This window comes from Gossypium hirsutum, chromosome D05 (genome assembly GCF_007990345.1).
Source record: "Gossypium hirsutum isolate 1008001.06 chromosome D05, Gossypium_hirsutum_v2.1, whole genome shotgun sequence".
Taxonomy (NCBI): Eukaryota; Viridiplantae; Streptophyta; class Magnoliopsida; order Malvales; family Malvaceae; genus Gossypium; species Gossypium hirsutum.
Genome location: NC_053441.1, coordinates 5,267,061 through 5,294,829, shown reverse-complemented (window position 1 = coordinate 5,294,829; position 27,769 = coordinate 5,267,061). Strand labels below are relative to the sequence as shown.

At 35.5% G+C, this 27,769-nt stretch overlaps 3 protein-coding genes across 5 annotated transcripts; 1 reads left to right on the top strand and 2 right to left on the bottom strand.

The window, feature by feature from the left end:
* Positions 1 to 8,430: 8,430 nt before the first annotated feature.
* LOC107906783 (probable WRKY transcription factor 17) lies at positions 8,431 to 9,993 on the bottom strand. The gene is given in 3 exon segments (NM_001326981.1): positions 8,431 to 8,618; positions 8,729 to 8,854; positions 9,300 to 9,993. Coding segments are annotated over 3 exon segments (993 nt in total). The 5' UTR covers positions 9,989 to 9,993; the 3' UTR covers positions 8,431 to 8,440.
* Positions 9,994 to 12,122: 2,129 nt separating this feature from the next.
* Positions 12,123 to 23,388, top strand: LOC107906784 (golgin subfamily A member 4). Of its 3 annotated transcripts, XM_041093261.1 has the most exons (11): positions 12,153 to 12,358; positions 12,729 to 12,860; positions 13,289 to 13,871; positions 14,010 to 17,615; positions 17,697 to 19,918; positions 20,183 to 21,071; positions 21,163 to 21,845; positions 22,299 to 22,440; positions 22,566 to 22,647; positions 22,776 to 22,890; positions 23,011 to 23,388. In XM_041093261.1, the coding sequence occupies exons 2-10, from the start codon at positions 12,810 to 12,812 to the stop codon at positions 22,876 to 22,878; spliced, it is 8,361 nt and encodes a 2,786-aa protein (XP_040949195.1). In that variant the 5' UTR covers positions 12,153 to 12,358; positions 12,729 to 12,809; the 3' UTR covers positions 22,879 to 22,890; positions 23,011 to 23,388. The 3 variants fall into 3 exon arrangements, with proteins under 3 accessions (XP_016689378.2, XP_040949194.1, XP_040949195.1); XM_016833889.2 differs by having other exon boundaries at positions 12,123 to 12,358; positions 13,289 to 13,858; positions 14,021 to 19,918; XM_041093260.1 differs by having other exon boundaries at positions 12,130 to 12,358; positions 14,010 to 19,918.
* A 269-nt stretch (positions 23,389 to 23,657) lies between these two features.
* LOC107906786 (cytochrome P450 714A1) lies at positions 23,658 to 27,724 on the bottom strand. Its single transcript, XM_016833893.2, has 5 exons — positions 27,376 to 27,724; positions 25,211 to 25,437; positions 24,845 to 25,095; positions 24,372 to 24,741; positions 23,658 to 24,287 (listed from the first exon to the last, which is right to left on the bottom strand). The coding sequence occupies exons 1-5, from the start codon at positions 27,671 to 27,673 to the stop codon at positions 23,862 to 23,864; spliced, it is 1,572 nt and encodes a 523-aa protein (XP_016689382.1). The 5' UTR covers positions 27,674 to 27,724; the 3' UTR covers positions 23,658 to 23,861.
* Positions 27,725 to 27,769: the final 45 nt, after the last annotated feature.

Sequence of the window (27,769 nt, the reverse complement as noted above, 5' to 3'; positions counted from 1 at the left end):
CAATTTAATCTTTGCACCGATAATCCGTATACTTATATCTTTACTATCTTTTTTTTATATGTTTAATTTTCAAAATTTCCAATTTTGCCCTTGTTTCTCCTTATTTTCTTGTTGATTTTCTTGCCCAAACCATCCAACCCATATAATTTGGGTCTAATTTCCTTTTAAATCTCTCCTTATTAGTCACTTAAGCTATTTAATCACAATTTAACAAATTTTACACTATTTTCAATTTAGTCCTTTTTAATTAATTAACTATCCCAACGTTAAAATTTTCTAACGAAACTTTAATACTAACTCAATGACAATCCATAAATATTTATAAAAATATTTATGGCTCGGATTTTGAATTTGAGGTCTCAATACCTTGTTTTAGACCCAATTTACCTATTAAATTCTTTTTAAATCACAAAATTCACTAATTCAAAAATTCTTCTAAATTCACACTTGACCTATAATTATTAATTTCTTAAATTTTCAAGCTTACTTGTCGGATTTAGTGATCCCAAATCACTGTTTCCGACACTACTGAAAATTGGGCTGTTACAAACATATAAAAATTTGATAAAATTTAAGGACTATATTGAGAATTTTAAGATGAAACTAATAAATTTTAAATATAATTTTGAAGTTGATGGACTAAATTGAAAAGTTCGTGCTTTTTTAGGGATCATGTATGATATTATCTTTTTTATTTGAGCATATAAATGGAAATCAAAACATGGAGGACCTATAACATCCCTCACCCGACCCGAGTAAGAGATGCTACATTTAATTACGAAACTCATCACTTAAACATATTATTGTTTCCTTATAATCGAGATAACTTACTAATAAACCTAAGTACATGTCAAACTAAAATCTAATATATATATACCAAAAGACTTGAAGTTGAAGCTTGAAGAGTGATGTGATCCGAACTGAAATAGTAATCTTCAAATCTTTTTAAAACTTATCTATTATCTACACATTTAAAACAAATGCGGTAAATTACATGAATAGCTTAGTTTTTAATAACACTTATTCACATAGTTTCTTTCACTAATATACTTAAACTTCTAATTCTTTTCCAAAATATAAAATCATTTAAATTAACTTTATAACCTATAGTCTTAACTTCAGCATGTATTATCACTAATAAACTTTCATATTCACATATCAAAATATTTCTCTCATTTCACAAACATAACATAAGCACTTAATTTACATATATCTTTTAATGCTTAATTTACATGTCCACTTTTATCTTTGTTTTTACATATTATTACACACGCACATTTACTTTCACATATAACTTTTGCCGTCATTAATGAGTCTTAGAGGAATTTCTATAGTTTTGATACATTGCTGAGCTCTAGGCCAAAACAGAACTTTCGACCTTTAATGGAACCGTAATAATAGAGCTCCATTAAACACATCGCATGTCCCTTTTCTCCTCTCTTAATCTCCTCCAAACCCCCGCAACACCAACTCGATTCCTAGCCCTTTTCAACTCCAAAATAATTTTGTTATCACATATCATAAATCGTTTAAGCTCACCAAAGCATTTATTCACGTAACACTTTATTTGTTTATTTTAAATCACATAAACATATACATAATATTTTCATTTTACACATTCATATATTCACTTTCATATAATATACTTGACATGTTACACATATCACTTTGTATCACAAACTCCATTGTCATATAAGTGGTTGGTGCAAAATTTAAAATGAATAAGTAATGTAAATAAGTAACGGTGAAATGGTGAATAAGTAATGCGAATAAAAATTTAATGCTAAAAAAACTGCTTTTTTTAATTAAAAATATTAAATTATATATATTTATTTAAATAAAAATTATTATATGACTTAAAAAGGTCAAAGTATTGAAATGCAATTATTTATTCAATCTGAAAATTTAATATTCACGCTTTAAAAGAGGTACAATTTTAAGATGAAAGTTAAGATTTAATTTTGAACCTACAAAATAGATGGACTATATTGAAATTTTAATGAGCTTGAAAGGACTATTTATGATATTATACCATCTTAAAATTGAAAGGAAAAAGAAATTATGAGAATGGTGAAGTTGGCAGGTGGTGGTGCCGACTTCCGTATGCCCACTATTGGAGTCGTATTATGAGGACGTCGACTTTGAAGTCGGATTCCCTTAACCCATTTTGTTTAATAAATAGTTTCTTAAATTAATATATATGAAAAGAAAAACCAACCGTTGAAACAAAAAAAGGGAAAAGAAAAGAGTATCAGAAATTATGATCTTATTATAGTTATAGTGCAGATAGCAGGGTACTAAGGATGGGACAACACCACGTGTGATTATTTCACTGCTATAGTAGGGGGCACAGGGAGGGTCATATACTTTTTTTGTCTTATCATTTTCAACTAATAAAAGTTATTTTGACTCCAATTTTTTTTTTCTTTCTAATTTCGTTCCTTCAATATAAAAATTCTAGTTTTGTCTCTGACAAAAGATGCTCATATCATAAATGAAGGAAAAAAAAAGTGTTTTCCTGTCTTGATTTGTATGAAAATATAATTATGGTGTGTTTGGATAAATTTAGAAGAAAAAAAAAGTTTCATATGGACCTTGGTTATAAGTTTAATTTCACCCTACATACCGAACATGTTATTAGTAGAGGAAAAAGAGGAGAAGAGTAAATGCATGGAACTACTGCAACGGACTAGATCTAATCATGAGTTAAGACATTCGGTTCAGCTTGAAGGTTCGCTCGAAAAGTGGAAGAATTTAAATTAAAATATAAATTCAGAAAATTGGCTTGCATAAAAAGACGAGGCCCATTTTGAGCCACGGATAAACTTTTTTGGCTTGGGTCCGGCCTAACCTAAATTTACAAAAAATAAACTGCTACAAATGCCTTTGTTTTGTCATTATTTTAGCGTCGCTATTATATTGGTACTATTTTATTATTACTGTTCGGATATTTTATAATTATTGTTTTATTGTTAAATTTGCTACTATTTTAGATGTATTTTTTATTAAGTTGCACCTATTTTTTAAAATTTTATTTTTAATTTCTTAAGAAACATTTATTTTAATATTTTTAGTATATTTGATGTATTATATTTTTAAATCTATTTTTATATAAAAATAATAATATAAAAAATAATATAGATGAACTAGGTTTAAATTTTAACATTTTTATTTAAATCGAATTTAAAAAAAATAGATCATTTTTTAATCCAAACTGAACATAAAAAATGGATCTTAAATTTTTATGGAAACCTGCCCAGTACAACCCATGCTATTGACTTGAAAATGGGTTATACTTGCATTCACTTCCATTTTATTAATACTGTGAGACAATATATTAAATTATGGATAATCTTGTGAGTTAAGGATATTTATGCGAGGTTAAGATTTGATAAGATTATTACCTTATATAGAGGACCACACTTTTGACATAAATAAATTATTTGCAATTTGTATATCATATTTATTGATAGTTGGACTGAGTTTGAAAGGATACAAAATTAATATTAGAATGACACATGATGTCTGAGAAAAGAACAAAAACACTTATAAAAATTCTCTCACCCTCTCCATCTCAACCAATTTTCTTCTTTCTCAAGCGCTCTAAGAACCTAAATTCCAACCACCCTAGTCACTACAGCTCTCCACCCACTGAATGAAGCATAACTAATGGACATAGTAGCACGTGGTGGTCGAAGATGTTCCAACTTCCAAGGTGGTGACATTAATTATTAATAGCGTTATTATTCAATCAGAAATATTGACTTGGTTTTTTTTTAACACGACGTGCAGGGATATAAATATAATCAGAATTTCTTTCCAATTAGTCCGCCCCCCCCCCCAAAAAAAAAGCCTTATAGTTTGCACATCACAGCAGAAAATAATATAATGGTTATTGTTTCTCTATCGAAATTTGTTATCAAAATGTCAACGGTAACCTTTTGAACTATGCAATTTGTCACTGATTGACCAATATCGTTGACCACAGATTGTGAGTTGAAACATATGATCGTGTGGCTTAAACAGTGATCATATAAATTGTTTTGAAATGGATTGATTATTATATATAAATTTCACAAGTTCGAAACCGGCCCATGAATATTTTTCTCCCACGGCCATGACAATGCCTGAAAGGATAAGATGTTCTCCTTTATTATTTCTTACTAGAACATGGAGATCAGGCCGCTGGAAAAATGCAAAGCCATGAGCAACCCCGATCGAGATCTTCACCACCGCACCTCCGAGTATTCCATCTCGCTCACAGGGGTGGAAGGAAAGCCACCGAAGGTAGAAGGAGGAAGCATCAACCAGCCAAAAGACTGGCCACTTGAATAAAAAGCAAAGATTGGTGGTGGCTCTTTTGGAGACAACAGACTGCTGCCCTATAGAACATTGCGGGAATTAAGTCCCCGTTGAATTTAGTGCTTGCCTTGCTAAACTGCAATTGTGTCTCCTTTCTAACTTTGTGGTCCTATGAAAGAGGCACATTCGTAAACTTATCCAGCAGACTGCCCTTCATGCACGCACATTTGAAAATTCCATTACTTACCTTTAACTTCCGAAAGAAACAATATAATTTTAATTTCAACTGGCCCGATATTTCCTTTTTGTAAGGGTCTAAATTCAAGATTATCGGAACAGTGGTTTCATAACCACAAATCCGATTTAAAGAGAAATTTATTTTAATATTTTTGCATGAGTATTGATATGATAGGAAAATCGTATAAAACTATCGATGGAAAAATTTTACCAATTTAGTGGTTAGTTAGAAAAAGAAATTATTAAAGAAATTGGGTAAAAACAAGGTATCGGGACCTCGATCTCGTAAAACCGAGTCATAAATATGTTTATAAATATTTATGAAATGTTAGTAATATGGTATTAAAATTTAAAATTTGGTTAGAAAATTTTAATGTTTAGGTAGTCAATTAAGTGAAAAAAACTAAATTGAAAAAGGAGTAAAAGTTACTAGAAGAATTAAATAGCTCAATTGTTAAATGAGCAGGGACATAAATTGCAAATAAGCCCAATAGAAGATATTTTGGGCGGCATAAGCTGAGAAAAATCAAGAGAATTAGTGAAATAAGGGTAAAATGAGAAAATAACAAATTTTATTAACATAAAAACGAGACCAAATTGGAATATCTAAAATTATCTTTATTTTTCTACATTCTCATCAGCCAAAAACGTCCTAAGGGTTTATTCAACCTGGTTTTTCATAATTTTTACACCAAGTGAGTTAATCCTTACCTTTTCTTGTAATTTTTGTGTTTCTAAGACTTTTACAACTAGGTCCTATTACTAAATTCATTAGTTTTTTATTTCATTAAGAAAATTGAAAGTCACTATGATTGAGTGCAGTAAGTTTATGATCAAATAGCATGAAATTGAAGCTTTAATTTGTTTATGAGATGATTTATTAAGTAATTTCAATAGAAATTGATTTGTGGGACTTAATTGTGAAAAAGTTTGGAATTAAAGTCTAGTGCTAAAATTCTAATTTCCAAAAGTTATAAAATAGTTTAAAGTGATAGAATAAACTGTTAATTGAGAAAAATCAGCTCAATTGAAAGGTTAATTGAGCAGGGATGAAATTATCATTTATTGAAAGCTTAGGGGAAAAATAGTAATTAACATCATGCACTAAAACAGTTTTGGACAGCAGCAGTTGTCTAACTTTGAAAAATCATCAAAAATTGTAGAGATTGAATTAGAGGATGAATAAAACATTAAATTAAATTTTATTGAGTCTGGTTTCTTATAAAAGAAACAGTGTAAGCAATAAAATTGTAAATCATGAGATATAATAGATTTTGTGAGACAATGTCAGAATGAATTCGGGTTCCCTTATTCTGACTTTGGAAAATAATAAAAAAATAGAAAAAAAATAATTAGGAAATTAAATTTATATGTTTAAAATCCTTAACGAGTCTATTTTCAAAATAAATAAACGATAACATCATCCAAATTTTTTATAATGAGATAATTAATTTTTAGTGAAGAGTGGTCGAAACTGTCAAACAGTGAAACATGAGAACTTTAAAGAATAAAATGTAATTATTGGATAAACCAAAAATTCTGAAAATTTTATGTTAAGAAAATATGTGAGTCTAGTTTCAGGGAAAATTAGCAGATCTTAATTTGGAGTTCCATAGCTCAATATATAAATAATTTAGTGACTATGACTCAGTGAGACAACTTTAAATGCACTATAAATAATAATGAAATTATAGAGAATGTTACATATGAACATGAAATGTATTAGATTAATGATTAAATTTATTTACTTAGATCCAGAAAATTCAAGTACAAAGCTAGATCGAAGAAAAGAAAAAGTTCGAGATTAGTAGATTTTTTTGTTTACCAACGAGTATCGAGGTAAGTTCGTGTAACTTGAATTATATTCTTAAATGCTTGAAATATATTTTTCTTGGTGTGAATATGATTTGGATGTTTATTGTATGATAATTGATGAAGTATTGATATTCTTGATGAAAAGAGAAAACAAATCCCGGTTGAATGGAAGGAAAATTCGATGGATCTCTGAAAAGGAATTGACGGTAAAAAGGATCTAGCCCGGACGGGTGATCCTATTCTAATATAGCCCTCCCGAAGAATATGTGGAAAATGGATTTAGCCTGAACAGGTAATCCGAATTAGGGTCTGAATTTAGCCTGGACTGGTAATTCAGATCCAAGCTCATGAGAGTAATTGTTGTTGCAGGGAATTTAGCCTGGACTAGTAATCCCGACAATACTCTATGAGTTTATATTACAGGGGATTTAACCTGGACTGGTAATCCCGCTGTAAAGATGAGGTTCGCGGGAGTGTACTCTCTGAAATGGAAATGTGCGTACATAAATATGAATTGACGGACCCGGATTTGTTCACTAAAGTGTACCCTTGAAAATCCATCGAAATTCCAAGAAGTTCAACAGGATAAATATGAAAAAATAACAAGGGAATGAAAATCATGGTATTGATGAACTCATCAATCGTGATATATATTATTGATACATGGAATTATTGAACTAACTTAAATGTTGAGTTTGTGCATGTTAGGGGAATAATGTATTGAGTGGATGTACGAATGTTTATTGCATTGTATTGAAAATATTAGGGAATTATAATTATTGTTACATGAGCTTACTAAACACAAAGTGCTTACCCTGTTTCTTTTTCTCCTGTTTTGTAGTGTTAAGAGCTCGGAGGTCGGATTTGGTCAGAGACGTATCACACTATCAACCTCAATATTTCGGTATATAAAGAAACTTTATTTTAGAAATGAATGGCATGTATAAGCTAATAAAGTAAATGTTAATGTGAAATGAATGTATGGTTAGCCATTGGTATGACTAACAAATTTTGGTTTTGGTATGTGATGATGTTATCTTATGAATATGTTAAATCTACTTGAAAATATGTTGAAATGGATTGGTTGTGTTGGATTAGTCTCGGTTTAAAATTGCAGGGAAGGTTAGAAATTTATGAAGGGGTTATATTTAGTTAAAAAAAATTTGAGATTTTGCGAAAAATTTCTTATGATTTCGATTTAATCCCGATTTGGTGCCGATGTATGTTTTGGGCTTCGGAGGCCCAACCAAGGGACGTCATGACATGTTTCGATAAATGAATAGTATTTAACTCGTAAGAATAGAAAATTAATTCGGTAGAATCTAGTAATACCTCATACATTATTCCGAAGACGAATATGGGTAGGAGGTATTACATTTTTATTATCTTGTTTACATAGATTTTGCAAGTGCTGTTCATTGTCACTAGTTTCGTGTTTATGCTTTCATCATCGGTCATGCTCATATGATGTGAGATTGTTCTGACGTATTCAAACTAGAAGAGAGGTTGAGAGAAATGCTATAGTTCTTCAAAACTTGAGAGCCACACTTTCCTCTCTAGCCGTGGCGCTAACTAAACTGAAGCCCGCCTGCCTCACCAACTACCTATATGTAACACAATAATTGCTAAAAAGCTGAAATGGAAGAAGGCCATACAATTAAGCTTCACACTTCGTGGATCAAATCTATTATGAGAAAAACCTACTAATACCACCGGACGACTTTCATTGACATACTTACTTGTCATGTCCTTTGCCATTAAGGGAGTGGCTCAGCTAACCTATATTTTATACCCCACTCCCAATCTTCCGTTACCATCTCATATTCACTCGCACAGAACCTCATTTCATCACCAATGTTGAAATTAAACAAACACACAATGGCGCAATTGTCATTTTTCTAATTTCATTTTAAGGAATAAAGAATAAAACGCACATGGCGCAATCTCAACTAGACTATTTTTTTGTTTGGGAGAAAAACCATAACAAATTTGCGTACAGCCCCCTCAACTACAAAATATTACAAAAGTCTACATCTTTTTTATTATTATTATTTTTACTTTCTTGGTTTAAATATTTAATATGAGTTTATCTCGTCGACTCGAAAACCAATCCCTCGGCAGGAACCATGTTCTTCTCCATCGCGGGTTCAGAGTGACGGTGCTCCCATTCGTATGTTACAATCAACATAGAGGGATCATCCGAGTCTCGCTCCACGTGTTTCCTGGCGGGGCAGCCACGGAAGGCACTGCATTTATAATATCCCCTGAAAAGGTCATCACAAAACTCAAAATCAGAAGGAATCCTAGAAATGCCGTGTCACCCGATTGATAATCTAGTGATAGCAAGTTGAAGATTGAAGACTACAGTAGTTACCGTGGGTATGGCGAGCCTTTGATCGGCTTTTGCCCGTATTTCCTCCAAGAATATTCGTCAGCTGGAATATCGGCGATCTTCGAACTGATTGCCGGAACTCTGATTACTTTCTTCACCCTATTTTTCCTGAAAAATTGAAGAACACATGGACTTCACAGTTGTTACAAAATGTTACTAATAATTAATTATTCATGATACAGTGATGTGAAATGTGAATAGTATTTTGGATTTCCAATCACTCATTTAAAGCGCTATAGTGAGTCGTGTACAGAGGTTTCAAAACAACCTAATAACACAGAAAAGTCATCTATAAATAATCTATTTACCAAAATTTGAAATTTTGATGCTGGTCAACACCCACCAACGTTGACCAAAAACTCCCGAAAATCGAGAGGAGTCCAGCTCTACGCCTCTACCCAGACCTTTTAGTCCCCACTCGGTTTAATGACTCGCAAAGCAAATTCGGTTAAATTATTCAAATTTCTTACGGTATCCAATAAAGTCAAAAGCTAAAGTTGACTGACAAAATACGCCATGTAGATTAAAATAACTAGAAAAATGGAAGGATCACCTTCGCTTTGAGCAATGGCACTTGCCGTTGCCGGATCCGGAGATGTTGTCGGAGTGGTTATGTTCGTGGCACCTCTTCTTGTATGGAGCGGAGGATAGCGGTGGTTTTTCCGCGGAAGCGGCTGGTTCCAGAGTAAAAAATAGAGAGGACGCTTTCTTCCCGTTCGAAATGCTGCCATCCCCGGTGATGGCGGAAGACATAAAAGAAGAGTTCGAAGAAATGCTGAAACTGTCTTTCGTAAACTCTAACTCAGTACTTCGAGTGGTGGAGCTAAAACAGTTAGGTTTTGTAAAGTCGAGAGTCAAACACGGTGCCTGCGATTGAACGAAACTAATCGGATCTGAAACCGTTGGTGGATTTCTGGTCACCGGTGTTGCAATAGGAACCGGATGTAGAGTGAGATCCTTGTGTGAATCAGGAATAGTGAGTGAAGCAGAGGATGTTGACGGGGAAGATGACGAGTGAATCGGTCCGCGTCTGAACCTGGCGTGCCCGGTTCGATTGAGTAGTTTGATGACCTTTTTGAACTTAGAGACGGTGAGGTCGGCGACGTCGGTGCACTCGACGTGGTTTGACTGGTGAGAAGGGAGGCGGATCAGGTGCTCCATGCTCTTCAAGCCTTGAGCTGCAACCTCTTGTATGGTCATCTCATCATCTACCTTTGGATATCTCATCAGATCCACCGACATTCTTAGAAAACAACGACGATTAATAGGGAATGAAGCGCGCAGGTAAGATAGCTTGGGAGCTCAACAAGTCATTGAAGACGAAGGGGGAGGTTGAAGCGCAAGGGGACATGATATACAGGTGCACAGATTCATGGGAATCAAAGTGTAGTTTTGATCTGACGGCTAAGATTGTTTTGAATATGGTGGGGCCTACCGCAGAGAGAATATGGAAAGTAATCGCTGTTCAAAGATATGAATTTTCAAATTTCTAGAGTTTTTCCTTTTAATGACGTTTATTATTTTGTTGTGAGCGTGCATTATGTATGGATTAAAATGAATTATTATTATTTTCTGGAATGGAGACAATAAAAAATTATACGCATTTATTTATCTTTTTAGATAACAAAAATGAAATTAAAAATCAAACTACAGCATATGTGAATCCAATAATAAGGAAAGACCACCAAGTTCGATCCCCTTTTTTTTTTCCATGACTGAATTTTTTTCTTCAACTGGAATTTCAATTAGGCTCAGTCAATTTATTGAAATCTTCAATGCTACTATATATTGAAATATTCTTCTATATAGCGTTAGGTTTGTAAGTTATTTGAATGTGGAAATGTTAATTTAGGATAATTAGTAGTATTACGTTGACTGGAATTATTAGTTTGCAGGATATCTTTCTTCTGGAATACTTAATCCTATAGATTAGAATAACGTCCTCGAATCTAATTAGTCTCCGATAAACTTCAATTATATCTTTTGAGTTTGGTATTTTGATTAATGCTTTTATAATGAAGATTGAAATTAAATTAGGTCTCAAGTTTATCTAACGTGGAGGTCATAATAACGTGGTAATTCAATTGAGTAGTTTAGAAGTTGTGATAGTCTTACAAGAAAGTATTTCTAAGATATAGAATTCGGCCTCAATTAGAAGGATACGATGTATTTTATCTTAATAAGGTCAATAACTCTTGCATTACATTTTTAGAGAGCATAACTAGGTTGTAGATTGCTTAGCCAAGTTAGCTCCGAAAAATAAGGAAGACTTGCAAATTTTTGACTCACCCCAAAGGAGATTTTAACTCTTATTGATTCAGATAAGTCAACTAAAATTTTTTACCTTTCAAAATAACTCTATGTAGATAAGTGATTGTTCTATTACACAATTTTTCTTTTTTTGAACCATACCCTTGAGTTTGATATTTTGTTTATAATAAGGAATAGTTATCAGAACAAAATTTAAAATTTTATCGATTAAATTATTAATTTTTAACTTAATTAGTTTAATATATCCGATTATCTATTTAATTAATGAAATGTTAAAAAAATTCTGAAAGATAAAGAAAAATCAGGAAAACTAGAAAAATAAATATAAATGAAATTTACACATTTATATAACAATAATGCGATAAACATCAATTAACAAAATTAACTACGTTTTAAGATATATCCAAAGTCCAATACTAACCAAAATTAATGTTATTATAAAACATTAAAACATTCGATCTTCTAGGTTTTTCTTTTTGAGAGTAGGTGGTATAATGCCCGACTAGTTTTAGGGCTACTTCATTTTTCTTATTGTAAGTTTTCCTTTTTTTTTCGGTTTAGGTTAAGAAAAAATTGGCCTAAAATATAAAAATTCATTCAATTACTTTTTCTTAATTCATTTAGTTTACAATATAATCTTTTTTTTAACAACTTTATTATAAATTTTGATAATATCTATTCTTTTTGACATAATATCTAAAATTATTTATAGTTCTTCCCAATTAATAAATAGGAGGATAATGCGTTTTAACGCACTTAAACCCACATCTTCCTAAATTGGTAAAAATAGCTATATCAATTGAACTACCATAATTATTAATTTTGGTTTTTTTTGAATAAGTTTTTTTTAAATTATAAAATCATATAAATGGGTTAGGTACTTTGCTTCTGGTTGTTATGACATTAATTTTTGGTCAAACAAAATCGGGCTTTCTATCTAACGATCATTAGACCATCATGAGCCGAAGTTGCAATCCTTTAACGGGCCTTCAGCCTTCACATTTTGGGTTCAAAGCTCTTTTCGAGGCGGACGCGTACAAGATCACAAAACTTAGCCCAAACTTGTGGGTTTCTTTTCACACTAACCCAATCCCAATCCCAATCCAGACATAAACGTTGCAATGCGGCAAGCAGCGAAAGCTTGCGGAATTAGACATTTCATCTGCACACACGGGATTCAGAAGTTTGCTTTAGATCTAAGTGAAAGGGGAAAAAAAACGAACACAAATTACAGGCAAGCGCTTAAGCTCGGCTAACTCCGAAATCAGAAGCAAATTTTGGCGCAAAAAGCAGGACCTCATTTACGGCGCCAGGTTATCGACCAGATCGAGGCAATTCCAGGTATTGCTGTGCAACCCTTCAAGTTATATATATATATGTGTGTTGTTGTCAATCAAATTTGCCTTCTTGTGATTTTCTGGTTCAGGATTGGAGTCTTTGGCTGTTTTTGTTTTTGTTTTTTTTTTAAATTTTGGGATTGGGGATTTTGTTTTATTTTCGGCTGTTTGAAAAATGCTAGAAAAAGAAGAAGCAAATTAGGTATTCATCTTGTACAATTTTCCCTTTAAAATTACATGCATATACGTATTTTCGGAATCTTCAGCTAACATGGTCCAACACTGAAGCTAATGGTGGCTTCTTTGTTTATCTAAATTGATAATAATTGTTTTCACTTTGCTAATTCGAGTTTGTTTGTCGTGGGCGCATTTAGGAGGGAATTCCTGATCGTGATTGAGAATTGGTTTTGATTTCTGAAGCCGTCAGAGTGGGAAGCGAACACGGAGCGGATCAGATGGACAAGAACAAGAGCCGTACTGATATGCTTGCTGCCGGACGTCAAAAGGTTTCCGTTATATTTTCTTTTTCATATTTGATTTTGGGCTTTTGTCTCTTCTTTTTCCGAGTACTTTGGCTATCCGGATATACTTTATTCTTTTCAACCATGATTTTTTTCTTTGAGGGCAGAAATTCCCTAGTTCACCATCATGGTAGTACTGCTTTTGATTTGTTTCCACTCTCGCAGCTGATTTCTAGTGTTTTTTCAACCAATATTTAGATATTATTATTATTTGGTAAAGAAAAGAGCTGAAGAAAATCAAAATCTGTCTCAGATGTTCTGAACCTTAAATAGAATTCAAAGTTTAGGTGTTTTAATTTCCTTTATTTACTTTGTATAACCTTTCTGTTTCTATCTTATGAGATGCAACTTTTTTTTTCCGTTTTTAAGGTGTTAGGATTGGTTACAGTTTGCTTTTATGTCATCTCTTTCAGCTTCAACAATTTCGCCAGAAGAAGGATGGTAAAGGAAGTAGCAGTCGAGGAAAGTCTTCCAAAAAATCGAACAAATCTGATACTGATGCAGCATCTTCAGTTGGCAAACCAACAGTCTCATCACAGGTCTCCGAAGGGGAAACTGTAGCTGTTGACTTGACAGTGTCACAGTTTATGGAGAGTTCATCCCCTTCTGGGCTTGATACTACTGCTGTTGTTTCTTCATTGGAACCTTCTGTATCTCTGACAGGCAATGTCGAGACTGTAGTAGCCTATAATGCTGGAGTACCTGTTGAGGTTGATTCTTCAGTCTCTAACGGAGGGGAAAGTACACAGTGTGTTGATAGTATGGTCAGCACAGAAATACATTCCTCAACTGCAGATATCCCAGTTTCTGAAGGGGAAACAGAACATAATATTGTGCCACAACCTTCTACTTCAGTTGATACCGTAGAAGGGACAGTGGTTAAACTCAATTTGGTAGATTCCAACGAGGGAACTGGGCAGAATCCACTTTTTACACGAGATGATTTTCCTGATACGACCCTGTCTCAAGCAAGTGGAGATCAGGTAACAGATATAGGTTGTGCTCTTCTTCTCTTGGCACATAGTTTTTGATTTCTTCTCTAATGCTTTTTGTTAGGGGATTGGATTGGGCAAATTTGGGATGAGTTATGTGTGGTTTTGATGTATAATTAAGTTCTCATTTGTTGCTGGGTAGGGGCAATGCAGGAAGCTGATGGTTTGGGGTTGAACCAATTTGATAGGGGTGGTGAAACTGAGTTCGAAATTGATGGCAAACTTCCTTTGTCTGAGCATGGTGAATGTGCTAAATCTCCTGAAGGGGAAACTTCAGAAGTAACTGGCTTGCAGGGGCCATCTAGTGAGGCCAAGCAGGCTATCAGTAGAGATGATGCATCTGTATCTATTGGGGCAGCCAGCAGTTCCCAACCAGAGGAAAGTTTCGCTGCTAGTTACCAGTTGACAAATAAACTTGCTGGAGAAGCAATACCTTGTTCACATGTTGATGAAAAACAAGCAATGGGCTCTCCATTTGGTGATTATGGTGATGACAAGACTTTGGAAGAAAAGCAGCAATGTTTACCCAAGGGCTCTTTTGTGTCTCGGGATGGAAGTCATGAAAGATCTCATCTGACAAAGTTCGCAGGTTTGCCAGATCCAGTTCTGTCTCTTGTCAGAGATGGTTCTCCAGTCAGACTCCCTCAGCTAGCAGAGATGATAAGAAGTCTAGATGAAGATGAATATAGGCATCTGCTAAACTTGCAGGCATTAGTTTCTATTGCAGATGTTGCAACTTATGGTTTAGCGCTAGCTTATCATTCAGATTTATTTGAGAAAGTAAAAGAGGAATTGTATCTCACAAGTTCTACGAAAGATATATTTTACTTGCAACTTGCTGAGCAGTCTGATCTGCGTATGCAATCTGATCACCATTGTCAGCAGCTTATTGATGAGATATCTGTTCTTCGCTCTTCCGTCAACGGGGTTCTTGAGAAGAATGCATGCCTTGTAGAAGAGCTAGCACAATGCAGGTCTGAACTCCGGGTTTTTGCTAGTGAGAGGGAGGAACTGCAAAGCCAATATAATACACTTGTGGATCAGAAAATGTCATTTCATGAGAATGAGAAGCTACTGAAAGAATTAGCTGACTGCAGAGCCATGATTGCAGCTTTACAGGTGGAACATTCTGATATAAGCAAGAGTCTTGCTTTGATGACGGAAGAGAGAATGAAGCTTGAAGAAGAAAAGGAGTTGCTTGCACTCGGGAAAGAGAAAACAGCTCTTGACTTGGAAGAATATAAGGATTTGCTGGCTGCTTTACAAGTTGAAAAGTCGAACTTGAATGGGAACCTTGCTTTAGTTACAGAGGAGAGAAAGAAGCTTGATGAGGAAAAGGAGTATTTTGTCCATGAGAACAAGAGACTTGCTTCTGATCTGCTTGTTCTTCAAGAGCAGTTTGCTACGGAACATGGGCAACATATACAACTTGAGGCTGAATTAAAAGAAGTAACAGTACAACTGGAGAAGCTAATGGAGGAAAATAATTTTCTCAATGCCAGTCTGGACGTGCATAAGGCCAAGATAGCTGAAAGCGAGAGTAGGGCAACCCACAATGTTAAAGCTGGGAGTCAAGTAAAAAACTTGGATGCGGTTAGTGGGGTCCATGAAAATGCTACTGAACAAGAACATTCCTGCCAAATCCCTTGGAAGCGAGATCCTGAGTTATCCACTGTGGTATTGGAGAAAGCCTTGCCTGATGATGTTGGTGGGCTGTCACTTGCATTGCATGAGCAGGAAATCTTTGATGAATCTTCTGGTTTTCTAGTCTTGAAGGAACACTTGAAGGAGGCTGAAAGAATATTGCAAAACCTTGGAATGGCAATTGAACAGATACACTCCCATTCAATGTCATTACAACAGTCCAGCAGTAAACCGGTTGTGCCCGGAGTATCAAAACTAATTCAAGCCTTTGAGTCAAGAGTGCCTCATGATGAACCTAAGGTTGAGGAAAGAGGTTTGACTGAATGTCAATCACTGGGAGACCTGCTTGATTCAACTAAAGAGATAACGGAAGCTCTAAGAGCAGTGCTTAAGCTATTGGTTCAGGATGCTGATAATGCCAGTTCCTTATACAGAGGAGAGAGGAATTGTAGAAAATCTGCTAATTTGACATTCGGAGAGCTCATGGTTCTACATGAATCTTTGAAGGAATACAGTAATAATCTTGAAGCAACCAACATTGAGCTGGCAGTTCTGTATGAAGCTATTAAGCAACATGCACTTTTAGTTGAAGCTAAGAACAAGGAATTTGAGGTTCTTTATGAAGCTCTAAAGCAGCAAGAAAGTATCTGTAGTTCAGAAAATGCTGAGCTTTGCCAGAAATTGAGTGATTATCAGTTGAGACTTACTGAAATGCAGGGTGACTTTTCGGATTTACAGAAAAGGTCAGATGAGATGGCTTCTGATTTATATAAACAGTTAGAAAGTTCGCAGGAGGAGGCAGCTGAGAGGGCATTGATGGTTGAACTAGAATGGAAATCTAAGCTCACTCGGATTGTTGAGACAGTCAGGATGCTTGATGGATACGTTGGGAGGCTTTCCAACTCCAGCTTCTCAAATAACAGCAATGATGTTTTGGATACAAGTAGCCAGGTCACAACATCTGTTACTTCTGCCATTAACTCAATCCAAGATCTGCAAGAGAAACTAGAAGCTGCTAATGCAGGTCATGATGCGATGTCTAGTTCATACAAAGAAGTGGATGAGAAGTATAATGATTTACTCAGGATGAATGAAGTTATGACACAGATACTACAGAAGATGTACAATGGCCTGAAGAAACTTTTGATAGATTCGTGTGCATTGGTGGGTGAGGCTGAGATGAATCCAAAAGTTGAGAAGCTTCCAAATCTCTTAGATTATAGCAAGTATACAATCTTCATTGAACAACTGGAGAATGTTTTGGGTGAAAGGCTACATCTCCAGTCTGTTAATGATCAACTTAATTCAGAATTGGTGAATAGGACAAGAGACTTTGAGGAAATGAGCAAGGAATGCCTTAATTCAAATGCCATTCGAAAGCTTATAGAACATGTTGAGAATGTTGTAGAACTGGGAGACTATGAAATTGACTCATATAAAACACCTGGTTCCCGTCTTGAATTGTTAGTTTATTTGCTTGTTAAGAAATACAAAGAAATTGTTGAGCTGGCGAGTGATTGTAGAAAGGAGTTTGGTTCTAAGGTGATCGAAGTGACAGAATTAGAGGAAAAGATGCATCAGTTGGATGCATTGAGGCTTCAGCAGGAGCTGGAAATCCATACTCTGAAAGAAAGTCTGCGCCAGGAAGAGGAAGCCCTTGTGACTGCACATTCTGAGTTACAGGAGAAAAAAGGTGAACTTGAACTGTCAGAGCAGCGAGTGTCTTCAGTTAGGGAGAAGCTTAGCATAGCTGTGGCAAAGGGGAAAGGTTTGGTAGTGCAGCGTGATGGTCTTAAGCAGTCACTTGCAGAGACATCTGCTGAACTTGAGAGATGCTCTCAGGAATTACAAGCAAAAGATGCCCGACTTCAGGAATTAGAAATAAAACTGAAGACTTACTCAGAGGCAGGTGAGCGTGTGGAAGCTCTGGAATCTGAACTTTCATACATTCGCAACTCAGCTACTGCTTTAAGAGAATCATTTCTACTCAAAGACTCCGTACTGCAGAGAATTGAAGAGATTTTAGAAGAACTAGATCTGCCTGAGCATTTCTATTCTAGAGATATTATTGAAAAGGTTGATTGGTTAGTAAAGTCCACTACTGGTAATTCTTTGCCTCCCACTGACTGGGATCAGAAAAGTTCAATTGGAGGTTTACACTCTGATGCAGGTTTTGTTCCTGTAGATACCTGGAAAGAAGATCCGCAACAAGGCTCAACTTTAGGGGAGGACTTGAGAAGAAAATATGAGGACCTTCAGGGTAAGTTTTATAGGTTGGCAGAACGAAATGAAATGCTGGAACAATCCTTAATGGAAAGGAACCACTTGTTGCAAAAATGGGAGGAGCTTTTGGATGGAATCAACATGCCCTCACAAATGCAATCCATGGAACCTGAAGAAAAGATTGAATGGTTAGGAAGGGCGTTTACAGAGGCTAATCATGAAAGAAATTCTTTGCAGAAGAAGATTGATAATCTTGAAAATTATTTTGGGTCACTAGCTGCTGATTTGGAGGGTCCAGAAAAGAGAGTAGCTGATCTTGAGGCAGATCTTCAATCAGTTACGCTTGAGAGGGATCAACTTTCTGAAAAATTGGAGACTATGACTTCTACTCATCATAATCTTTCGGCAAAGGCAGCTCAATTTGAAGTTGAGAATGAAAATCTTCAGGGCAAGATTTATAGGTTGGCAGAACGAAATGAACAGTTGGAACAATCCTTAATGGAAAGGAGCCACTTGGTGCAAAAATGGGAGGAACTTTTGGATGGAATCGACATGCCTTCACAAATGCAATCCATGGAACCTGAAGAAAAGATTGAATGGTTCGGGAGGGCGATTACAGAGGCTAATCATGAAAGAAACTCTTTGCAGAAGAAGATTGATAATCTTGAAAATTATTATGGGTCACTAGCTGCTGATTTGGAGGAGTCAGAAAAGAGAGTAGCTGATCTTGGGGCAGACCTTCAATCAGTTACACTTAAGAGGGATAAACTTTCTGAAAAATTGGAGACTATGACTTCTAATCATCATAACGTTTCAGCAAAGGCAGCTCATTTTGAAGTTGAGAATGAAAACCTTCAGATTAGAGTCAGTGGTTTGCAGGAAGAATTGGTTAAGAGAATGGAGGAGGAGGAACATCTTCTTAGGATGGATGGTGAAATAAGGAGATTGCAGCACTTGATTTCTGATGTGTTACCGGACGCTGATGCAAAAGATTTGGTTTCAGGTGGTAGTAGTACTGCATGCTTGGAAAGATTATTGAATAAGCTTATAGAGAATTACACTAATCTCAAGTCCATGAATCCTGACCTGGTGGATGTTGAAAAGGACCAGCCCAAGATAAGCGATGCGAGCCTTGATGAAGCTAGAAGCAGAGATGCACTTACTACTGAGGAGGATGTAGCTTCTTTAAAGAAAAAGCTGGAAGCAATGCTGCTTGACTTGATGCAGGTGAAGGATGAAAGAGATGAAATCTTTGGAAAGCATCAATCTTTGCTTCATGAAGTTCAAGCACTTGAAAGGAAAAGGGAAGAGTTGCAAGAGCTCCTTAATCAAGAAGAGCAGAAATCAGCTTCTCTGAGGGAAAAGTTAAATCTTGCCGTTAGAAAAGGGAAATCTTTGGTGCAGCAACGTGACAGCCTGAAGAAAACCACTGAAGATATGAATGCTGAGCTGGAACGCTTGAAATCTGAGTTTAGCCACCGAGAAAATGCTCTGGCTGATTATGAATTGAAGATGAGGGACTTCTCTGCTTACCGCGAAAGGGTAGAATCCTTAGAAGCTGACAGTTTGTTCTTGAGGAATCATCTGTTAGAAACTGAGCGCATGTTGGAGGAGAAAGGTCTTTTATTGAGCAGGATATTAAATGCAATAGCTGACATTGATGTTGGTAATGAAATTAACATCTCTGATCCGGTGGAGAAGTTGGAACAAATTGAGAAAGTTTGCCATGATTTGCATGCAGCTGCAGCTTCTTCGGAACAAGAGTCACGGAAGTCAAAGACTGCTGCAGAGCTACTGCTTGCTGAGTTGAATGAAGTGCAAGAGAGAAATGATGGTCTTCAGGAAGATCTAGCAAAACTTGCTAGTGAACTTACAGAAGTTGTGAAAGAAAGGGATGTGGCAGAGGCTGCAAAAGTTGAAGTTCTCTCACGTCTTGAGAAGTTGTCTGCAGTCCACTCTGAAGAAAAAAGGAAACAATATTCCGAATTAATCATGTTACAATCTAGTTTAGACGCATTGAGAAATGGTGTCAATAATGTTCAGGGTCTGGCATCTAATATTTTCTCAAAGGACTTGGAATTTCTGCAAAATTTGGAGGTTATCGTTAAGTTATGCTTGGAAGGGGGTGATGCCCAAGATATGTCTGGCTGGCCGTACAGTACCTCCAGCAATTTAGAGGACAAGGTACGGGTTGTCTTTCCTTTGTGCATTTAGTTTGGATATGCCTTTTTCAGGAAATCTAATGGTTTGCCTGTCTTGTTTCTTTTGTATTTTTCTTCTCCAACCAGTTGTTGGTTAATATGTCTTCCTTCTCCTTGAGTAGCATGCATGCCAATTATATTGAACAAAAACCTTTTGATTGACCCAAAAAGTTGACACCTTTCTTGTCTCATTGGATATTTCATGAATGGATTGTTAATTTTAGTTGTTTTTTGGTTTCTTCTTTAGGAGAACATTCAATTCGTGGAAACTTGGCCGGTTGCCAATATGCAGGACCCTATGGATGACAAATCAATAGTTGAAGTTTGTGGTTTACTCTGGCAGCACCTGCAAGATTTGAGAACTGAAATTGCTGCACTGAAAGAAAAGTTGATTGTGCAGTCAAAATCATTACAAGAAAAAGGTCATGGGATATGGAATGTATTGGAGATCCTGCATAGAGAAAAAAAATCTCAGAAAGAGTCATTTGAAGCTATGAGGAGAAACATTATGCATTTAGAATCAGTTGGGGAAGAGAGGGACATGGAGATTCTTGTGTTGAGAAGAAACATTGCCTTCATTTATGAAGCATGTGCTAATTCAGTCTTGGAAATTGAAAACCAGAAAGCCGAGCTGTTAGGAAATAATTTAGGTACTGCAGATCTGGGGACTAAAATGAAGCCTGTAATATTAGCTGATGGAGTACGTTCTCTCAGTGGACAAAATATTGTTTCTGCTGAGAAAAATATCAAGACTATGGCAGATAAGCTTTTTTCAACTGTGAAAGATTTCCTGCGCATGAAAGCTGAAATTACCGAAGGAAGTCAGAGGGAAATGAGAATTACCATAGCAAATTTGCAGAAAGAGCTTCAGGAGAAGGATATCCAGAAAGATAGGATATGCATGGAGCTTGTTAGTCAAATCAAGTTAGCTGAAGCTTCTTCCACAAATTACTCACGAGATCTTCAATCATCAAAGACCATGGTGTATGATTTGGAGAAAGAACTGGAAGTAATGAGAGAAGAACAGACTTCATTGCAGCAGAGAGTAAAAGAACTGGAGAATGTGCAAACCAACACAGTGGAATTGCAGGATAGAGTCAAATCACTGACAGATGTATTATCATCCAAGGACCAAGGCATGTGTCCTTGTTTGAATCCTACTTTTTATTTTACTTACATATTCAATCAGTTTTGAAATCCTTATTTGTGATTGCTATTCCCTGACAGAAATTGAAGCCCTTATGCAAGCACTTGATGAGGAGGAGGTCCAAATGGAAGAGTTGACAAAGAAGATTGAGGAACTAGAGAAAGTCCTGCAGCAGAAGAACACAGATTTAGAGAACCTTGAAGCTTCTCGTGGAAAGGTTGTGAAAAAGCTTTCCGTCACTGTGAGCAGGTTTGATGAACTTCGTGATCTATCAGAGAGTCTTATTACCAAGGTTGAACAGCTTCAATCACAACTACAAGATCGGGATGCTGAGATTTCCTTCTTAAGACAAGAGGTCACAAGATGCACCAATGATGTTCTTGCCGCATCACAAGTAGGCAATAAAAGAGACTCAGATGAGATAAATGAATTTCTGACTTGGTTGGAATCAATTGTTTCTCGTGTTGGGTTACCTGATCTGCATTTTGATACAAAGAATAGTCAGGTGCCTGAATACAAGGAAATAATACAAAGAAGGATCATTTCTATTATATCTGAACTGGAAAACCTACGGGGGGTTGCTCAAAATAGGGATGAACTGTTGCAAGCAGAACGGAGTAAAGTGGAGGAGTTGACACGCAGAGAAGAAACTCTCAAGAAGACTTTGCATGAGAAGGAGTCCCAATTAAATTTGCTTGAAGGTGTCGGAGATGTGGGTCAGGCAGCTGGTTTGATCTCCGAAATCGTGGAGGTTGAACCTGTGGTAAGTTATTTGGTGTGTTTGCAATTTCCTTGAACAGCATGCTTTCGAACTTAGGACCTTTAGAAAACTAGTGATAAACAAGACTTTGTGATCAAGGAAACCTAATTTCTATCTCAGAATTTCCTATTTCCTAATTTCTCTGTTTCCTTGTCAACGTTTTGCATTTTTTTCTGGGAGGTAGAAGCCTTGGCTGGTTTCATCACGCAATCATAGATGCAAAATGAGTAAAAAGCTATAGAATCAAAATCCTTGTAGCAAATTTATCAGCATTTGTTAGTATAGTATCTAAGATTTGCTTCTAAATTAGACTGTTATTTTTAACAAATAATGATGATTTAAAGTTGATAGGTATTTTACTCTTACCAGTTCACAAGTTAAGCTTTTGCATAATCAACAGCACAAGAAATATGTGTATATATATTGAGTAGTTTATTTTGCTGAGTGTTTGTGTAGATAAACAAGCGGGCAATAGCAGGGACCTCTACAGCATCCCAAGTTCGTAGTTTGCGTAAAGTCAATACTGATCAAGTTGCTATTCCTATTGATGCGGATGATGGCAACAATAGTAGGTTAGAAGATGAAGATGAAGATAAAGGTATCCTTCACTGCTTTTTGAAAAACTTAATTTGTTTATACTTATGTCTCCTTCAAGTGAAGGTAACTTTTAATTAAATGCATAAATCCTTTAATCCTTACATTTTAATTTCATTGTTTCCTCAGTTCATGGTTTCAAATCACTTACCACATCAAGAGTTGTTCCAAGGTTTACGAGACCAATAACCGATATGATAGATGGCTTATGGTAATTATTCATCTCTGCTTTTCAGTTTGGTTCATTCTGAAATTTTGGACCGAGATTTAATTAATTTATTTACTTGCACTCCAAAAGCAGCCATTTTATCAAGTAACTATGTTTATGTAATCTGCCAGGGTTTCTTGTGATCGGGCGCTCATGCGACAACCTGCGTTACGGCTTGGCATTATAATCTATTGGGCTTTATTGCATACGCTGTTGGGTGCTTTTGTATTTTGACAAGTCAATCTGGTCAGTGGCCTTTTTCCCGGATCTAATTAGGTTCAAGGATTGTGGTTAGCAAACAAGTTAATCTTTAACCTTCCTGGTTTTCCACTATATCTCAGAGTTTATGGTCTTACTTTCGTGCAGGTTATCCATTGATTTTGTGTAGAAGTTTAGCAAGGAGCCCCAACCATGATTTTGAATTTAAATACATACTTGGCTCCTTAGTCCTTTTATCCATTGATTCTTTTTTAGCTCAACCAGGTAACTTTGATTTGCAATTTTTTATTTGCCTGCACTTCTCAGGTAGCTTGGTTATGTCCAATAAGGAAAAATTCTTGTTACAAATATTTAGGACAGAGTTTTGAGGATTCTTCAGTTTGAATCAACCAAAGGTTGTAAGATGCTTAGTGTAGTTAAGAAATGTCTACAAGTTATACTACACAAACAGAAATGCTGCGTTTAAAGATGTGTTCCATGTGCATTGTTAGCATATATTTTCATTTACAGTTTGTGCTTGTCTAACCTTATGTATATTTTTTCCACTGCTTGCTACTTACACATCTCTCTTGCTCACCCGCATCCCTCCTTTCTGCCCCTCTGTTGGCATAATCCTGAATCTGTATTCTAGTGCTTAATATATATCATGCGTCTGCGCTGCGCATGTATGCACGCATGAAATAAGGGAGAGAGAGAATGCGAGTGCATGTGTGTGTGTGTGTGGGGTGGTATTCAAATCCCAGACTGCCTGGTTTAAAACTTGTGTAATACACAACTATAGACTGACTAGCTGGTTCTCAGAATTATTTGCCTGTCCCATTTCTCAATCCATTAAGAAGACGAACTATCAATGTTAACCAAATGGCATTACATGTTATGAAACAACGTACGCTTCTATTTCTTTCATGAAACATATAAAAAAATAAATTACATTTATAAAAAGCTTCATTTCATACACTAATAATATTCAGGCTCAAAGCCAGTAGAGTGTGGCAGTATCAGATCTTTTGTATTTTGATATATACACCATGTTCGGGTTCAACAAGCATCCTAAAAGCAGGAGAATGGTGATAACTTGGAGATAGAGAGAACGTAAACTTGGAGACAATAAGGGATAGAAGAACCTTCAATTGAACCATCGCGAAGTTCTTACCCAAGCACAACCGAGTGCCTAAACCAAATGGAATATAGCCTTGTGGGGATTTGCAAGCTTTGGAGACGCCATTGATGAACCTATCAGGTTTGAACTCATTGGCATCTGCTCCCCATATTTCAGGATCCCTATGCAAAGTTGGAATCAGAGTCCAAATGCATACCCCTTTTGGAACCAAAATGTTCCCGATTCGAGTATCTTCCAGTGCCTCCCTTGACACGAATGCTGCTGCTGGGTACAGTCGCATGGCTTCTTGAATCACCATAGTCACCTTCATATATGGCAGCAACTTATATGTGGCAGGCAAACCAACTTACAGGAAGCAAATAAGAAAAGAGACGATGCATATATTTACCGTTTTCAATCGAGAAACAGAATCTGCATCAGGCAAGCCATTGTCGCAAACTTGAGCCACCTCTGCTTGAATACGAGATTGCCACTCTGGATACAAAGCAAGTAGCATCAAACACCAGGAGGCAGTGATAGCAGTTGTTTCGTGACCAGCAAAGTATATGTTCTTGCAGTTATCGACTATAAACTTCTGCGGCGAACCCGCACCTGGCCTTACACCCGCTTCATTCACAGCACTTTCTAATATTAGCTGCATTAAATCCTTTTGACCTGAAGATTTGTCTACGCATTCTTGCTGTCGTCGTTTCACGGTCTCCCAAATTAACAATTCCACCTCTCTTTCTAAATTGCTGACCTTCTTGTTGGGAAAAAATCTGCCAACTCAGATATATATATAATGTCTTTTACTGCATGCAAATTGAAACAATGGGTGTGGAAGTGTGCGTGTCTGTGTGTATATTTATTGAAATATTGTACCTTGAACCATTGAGGCCAAAAAGAAAGCCTTGTTTGGTAATGGTGGTTTGAATGGTCCTAAGCTTGGAGAAAATCTGTTTGCCTTTAACATAAGAGCTCCCAAAACATGCCCTTGCAATAACATCAGCTGAAACACTCCTCAAATCCTCATCCACATTAATTTCAGCTGCCAAACCACCACCTGCATCAATCATAGCTTCCCACTTTTTTAGCAATGGCACTGTCGATTCCACCATCAGCCCCACCATGCCCTTAGAGATTTACATAACATATGTATAAGCATTCAGCCTTTTAGACCAATATAGTTGGTACAAATCCTGTACAGTATAATATGAAGGAGATGAATGGAAGTATAAGTGGTATTACCTTAACCTTGTCCATGAAGAACTCTGGCGCAATGATCTTCCTTTGATGGGCCCAGAATTGGCCATTGGATCTTATAACGCCATTGCCAAGCATGGGTTGGAGTGCTTTGGTCATATAAGCATCCTTGCCCAACTGCAAGGTATTCAACTGGTTCATTTCCTTCACTATTTCCAGGTCGTTCACGTATAGGTGTTGCCTAAGCCCCGTTGAATATGTGTATATCGAACCTGCGTTCACAATTCATTTCAACTTCTTTTCATTAATGACAACATCATCTTCATACATACAGTATGTACGTACATACGTATGTACGTACATACATACATACATATATGTATGTCTAATTATGTCCTAATCCCTATACTCTTTGAAATTTGGAAATTTAGTCCCTCAATATTGTTAACGAATTGCTATTAAATTTGAATATGTGCTATCAATTAGATTTTAATTTTCAAATTACTCTTAAATAATAAAATGACACATTTGTATTTGATGGAAACCTATTAACAATGTTATGAAAGCATTTTCAAGTCAAACAGATAAAGAAACTAAATTTCTATAAATAAAAGCAAAGAGACCTAATTTTAGAACTCTAAAGAGTACTCAGACTAAAAACAGAATTAAACCTACATACAGAACGGATTTATTCTAAAATCTCAACTCTTCTAAACTACTAAAAATCATTTCTTCTTTAACATTTCACCTAATCCCATTTTTCTATGGAAATATGAACATTTTTTTAGGTAATTTGTACTTTAAAATGCATTTCTATGAAATTTGTGACATATACAGATATGTTATGAACTTGGAGATAAAAGAAATAGTGCACCATATACCTGTGAAAATATATAGATATTGTTAATAAATAATATGAAAAAATAAAAAAATATATAGATTTTGTATTCTACGTTGGATTATGTGAAATACAAAAAGTCACCTCTTTAAATGAATATTTATTTGAAAATTTTCTCTTATTGAAATGAATACAATGAATCAAATAGTAACAAGTATGGTTTTCTTACGGGTTCTTTTTTGAATTAAAAATGAAATGTCATCCTTATTTTGATGAGGTTACCATTATATTAATTCCACCTAATCTATAAAATAGTTCCATATAATAAGAAGTTGCATTTAACTTAGCTTCCTCTTAGTTTACTAATTAGGTTTAGATGTTACTATCACTTATGCTACTATATGCCCAAATAATATAAAATATTTAATCTAACATTAATAATTAAAACAATTAAAAATATTTACTCATAAACTTCAAACTTTTAACCCAATAATGAACCAATGGAATATCCTAAAGATGGGAGAGCAAATTGGAAATATACCAAAAACTATTTCTTCATAAATCAAGAATTTATAATCATTGGTTTTCCAGGTTATATATATATATATTGTAGTAGTAGTAGTACAAATTATGGTTTTAAAAAAAATAGTACAAATTAAAATTTAATTTTGAATTAATGTAGAAGAAAGTTTTTTATTTTAAGGACGCCCATATAAAAATTTGAAGAACAACATGAAAAATAAAAAGAAATTATTTGCCGGCTTGAGTAATATATAGTTTATGCGATAACGTAGTGGAAATGGGGGCCTGCTCAACGGTCAAACTCAGGAGTCAGGAATTATTTGCCCATCATCATTCTCCCTTCTTTAATGCCCCAACCGCATCTACCTCTCTTTGCCTTAGATGTTTTTTTTCTTCTTTAATAGTATTATTGTCATTACAATACAAGAGAATATGAATTCGATTTAAAGATTGAAGAGTAGCCATGGGTAAATCTCATATAAAAAAAGAAGTGAATATATAGCATCATGAATCATCAAGAAACAGATGCAGCGGATGCTATATGTAAAGTAAGTGTTTGCGTTCACTTCAAAAACTCTTTATGAAAGCTGGAAGAATACAAAAGGTGAAGACAAAAAGTCTCGTTCTTTTAGCCATCGGAAAATGGTAATTTATAAAGCGATACTTTTCGTAACAAGGCAAACCTCTTACAGCATTTGCCATAAATAAGCACCCTTATAAAACAAACACTCCCAACATAAAAAGAAAAAAAAAACCAACTGATCTATCATGCATATTGCAGAAAGCATAGAAAAATGTATTGTTTCTAGTTGTATCGTATGTATGTAAATGAAATATGTAAGGCACTTACCATATTCTTTTCTCCAATGATCAAGATATGGGAAGAGGGTTGAAGTATAGTCATGAGCAACAATTTCAGAGTGGTTCCGTGTCTTCTTTGCCTTTAACTGGATTTGCTGCATCTCTGCTACATTTCCATACACAAAACCAGGAGGTGGTCCTTTGATGCCTTGCATGCACAGCTTTTTTCTAAGCCTTTGAGACCTCAGCCAGCTCCTGGTATAGTAATGGAAGACGTAACAAACGGCACTTGCTAGGGCTACCGAGAAAAGGGCTTTCGAGATCACCACAAGATCAAGCAACTCCATTTCTTCCTATAACTAGTAGAGGAGAGCTATACATTAATATATATAATATGATGGATACATGTTACTAGCTGATGTTTATACAAGGAGAGGGAGAGA

Excerpts from the sequence above, each read along its gene's own strand:
- LOC107906784 (XM_041093260.1), top strand. The coding sequence starts at position 12,810 with ATGGACAAGAACAAGAGCCGTACTGATATGCTTGCTGCCGGACGTCAA. Across the intron at positions 12,861-13,288 it reads TTGCTGCCGGACGTCAAAAG|CTTCAACAATTTCGCCAGAA; the intron begins GTTTCCGTTATA and ends CATCTCTTTCAG. Across the intron at positions 19,919-20,182 it reads CCAGCAATTTAGAGGACAAG|GAGAACATTCAATTCGTGGA; the intron begins GTACGGGTTGTC and ends TTTCTTCTTTAG.
- LOC107906786 (XM_016833893.2), bottom strand. The coding sequence starts at position 27,673 with ATGGAGTTGCTTGATCTTGTGGTGATCTCGAAAGCCCTTTTCTCGGTA. Across the intron at positions 25,438-27,375 it reads TCATTGGAGAAAAGAATATG|GTTCGATATACACATATTCA; the intron begins GTAAGTGCCTTA and ends TTGTGAACGCAG. Across the intron at positions 24,742-24,844 it reads TTTGGCCTCAATGGTTCAAG|ATTTTTTCCCAACAAGAAGG; the intron begins GTACAATATTTC and ends CTGAGTTGGCAG.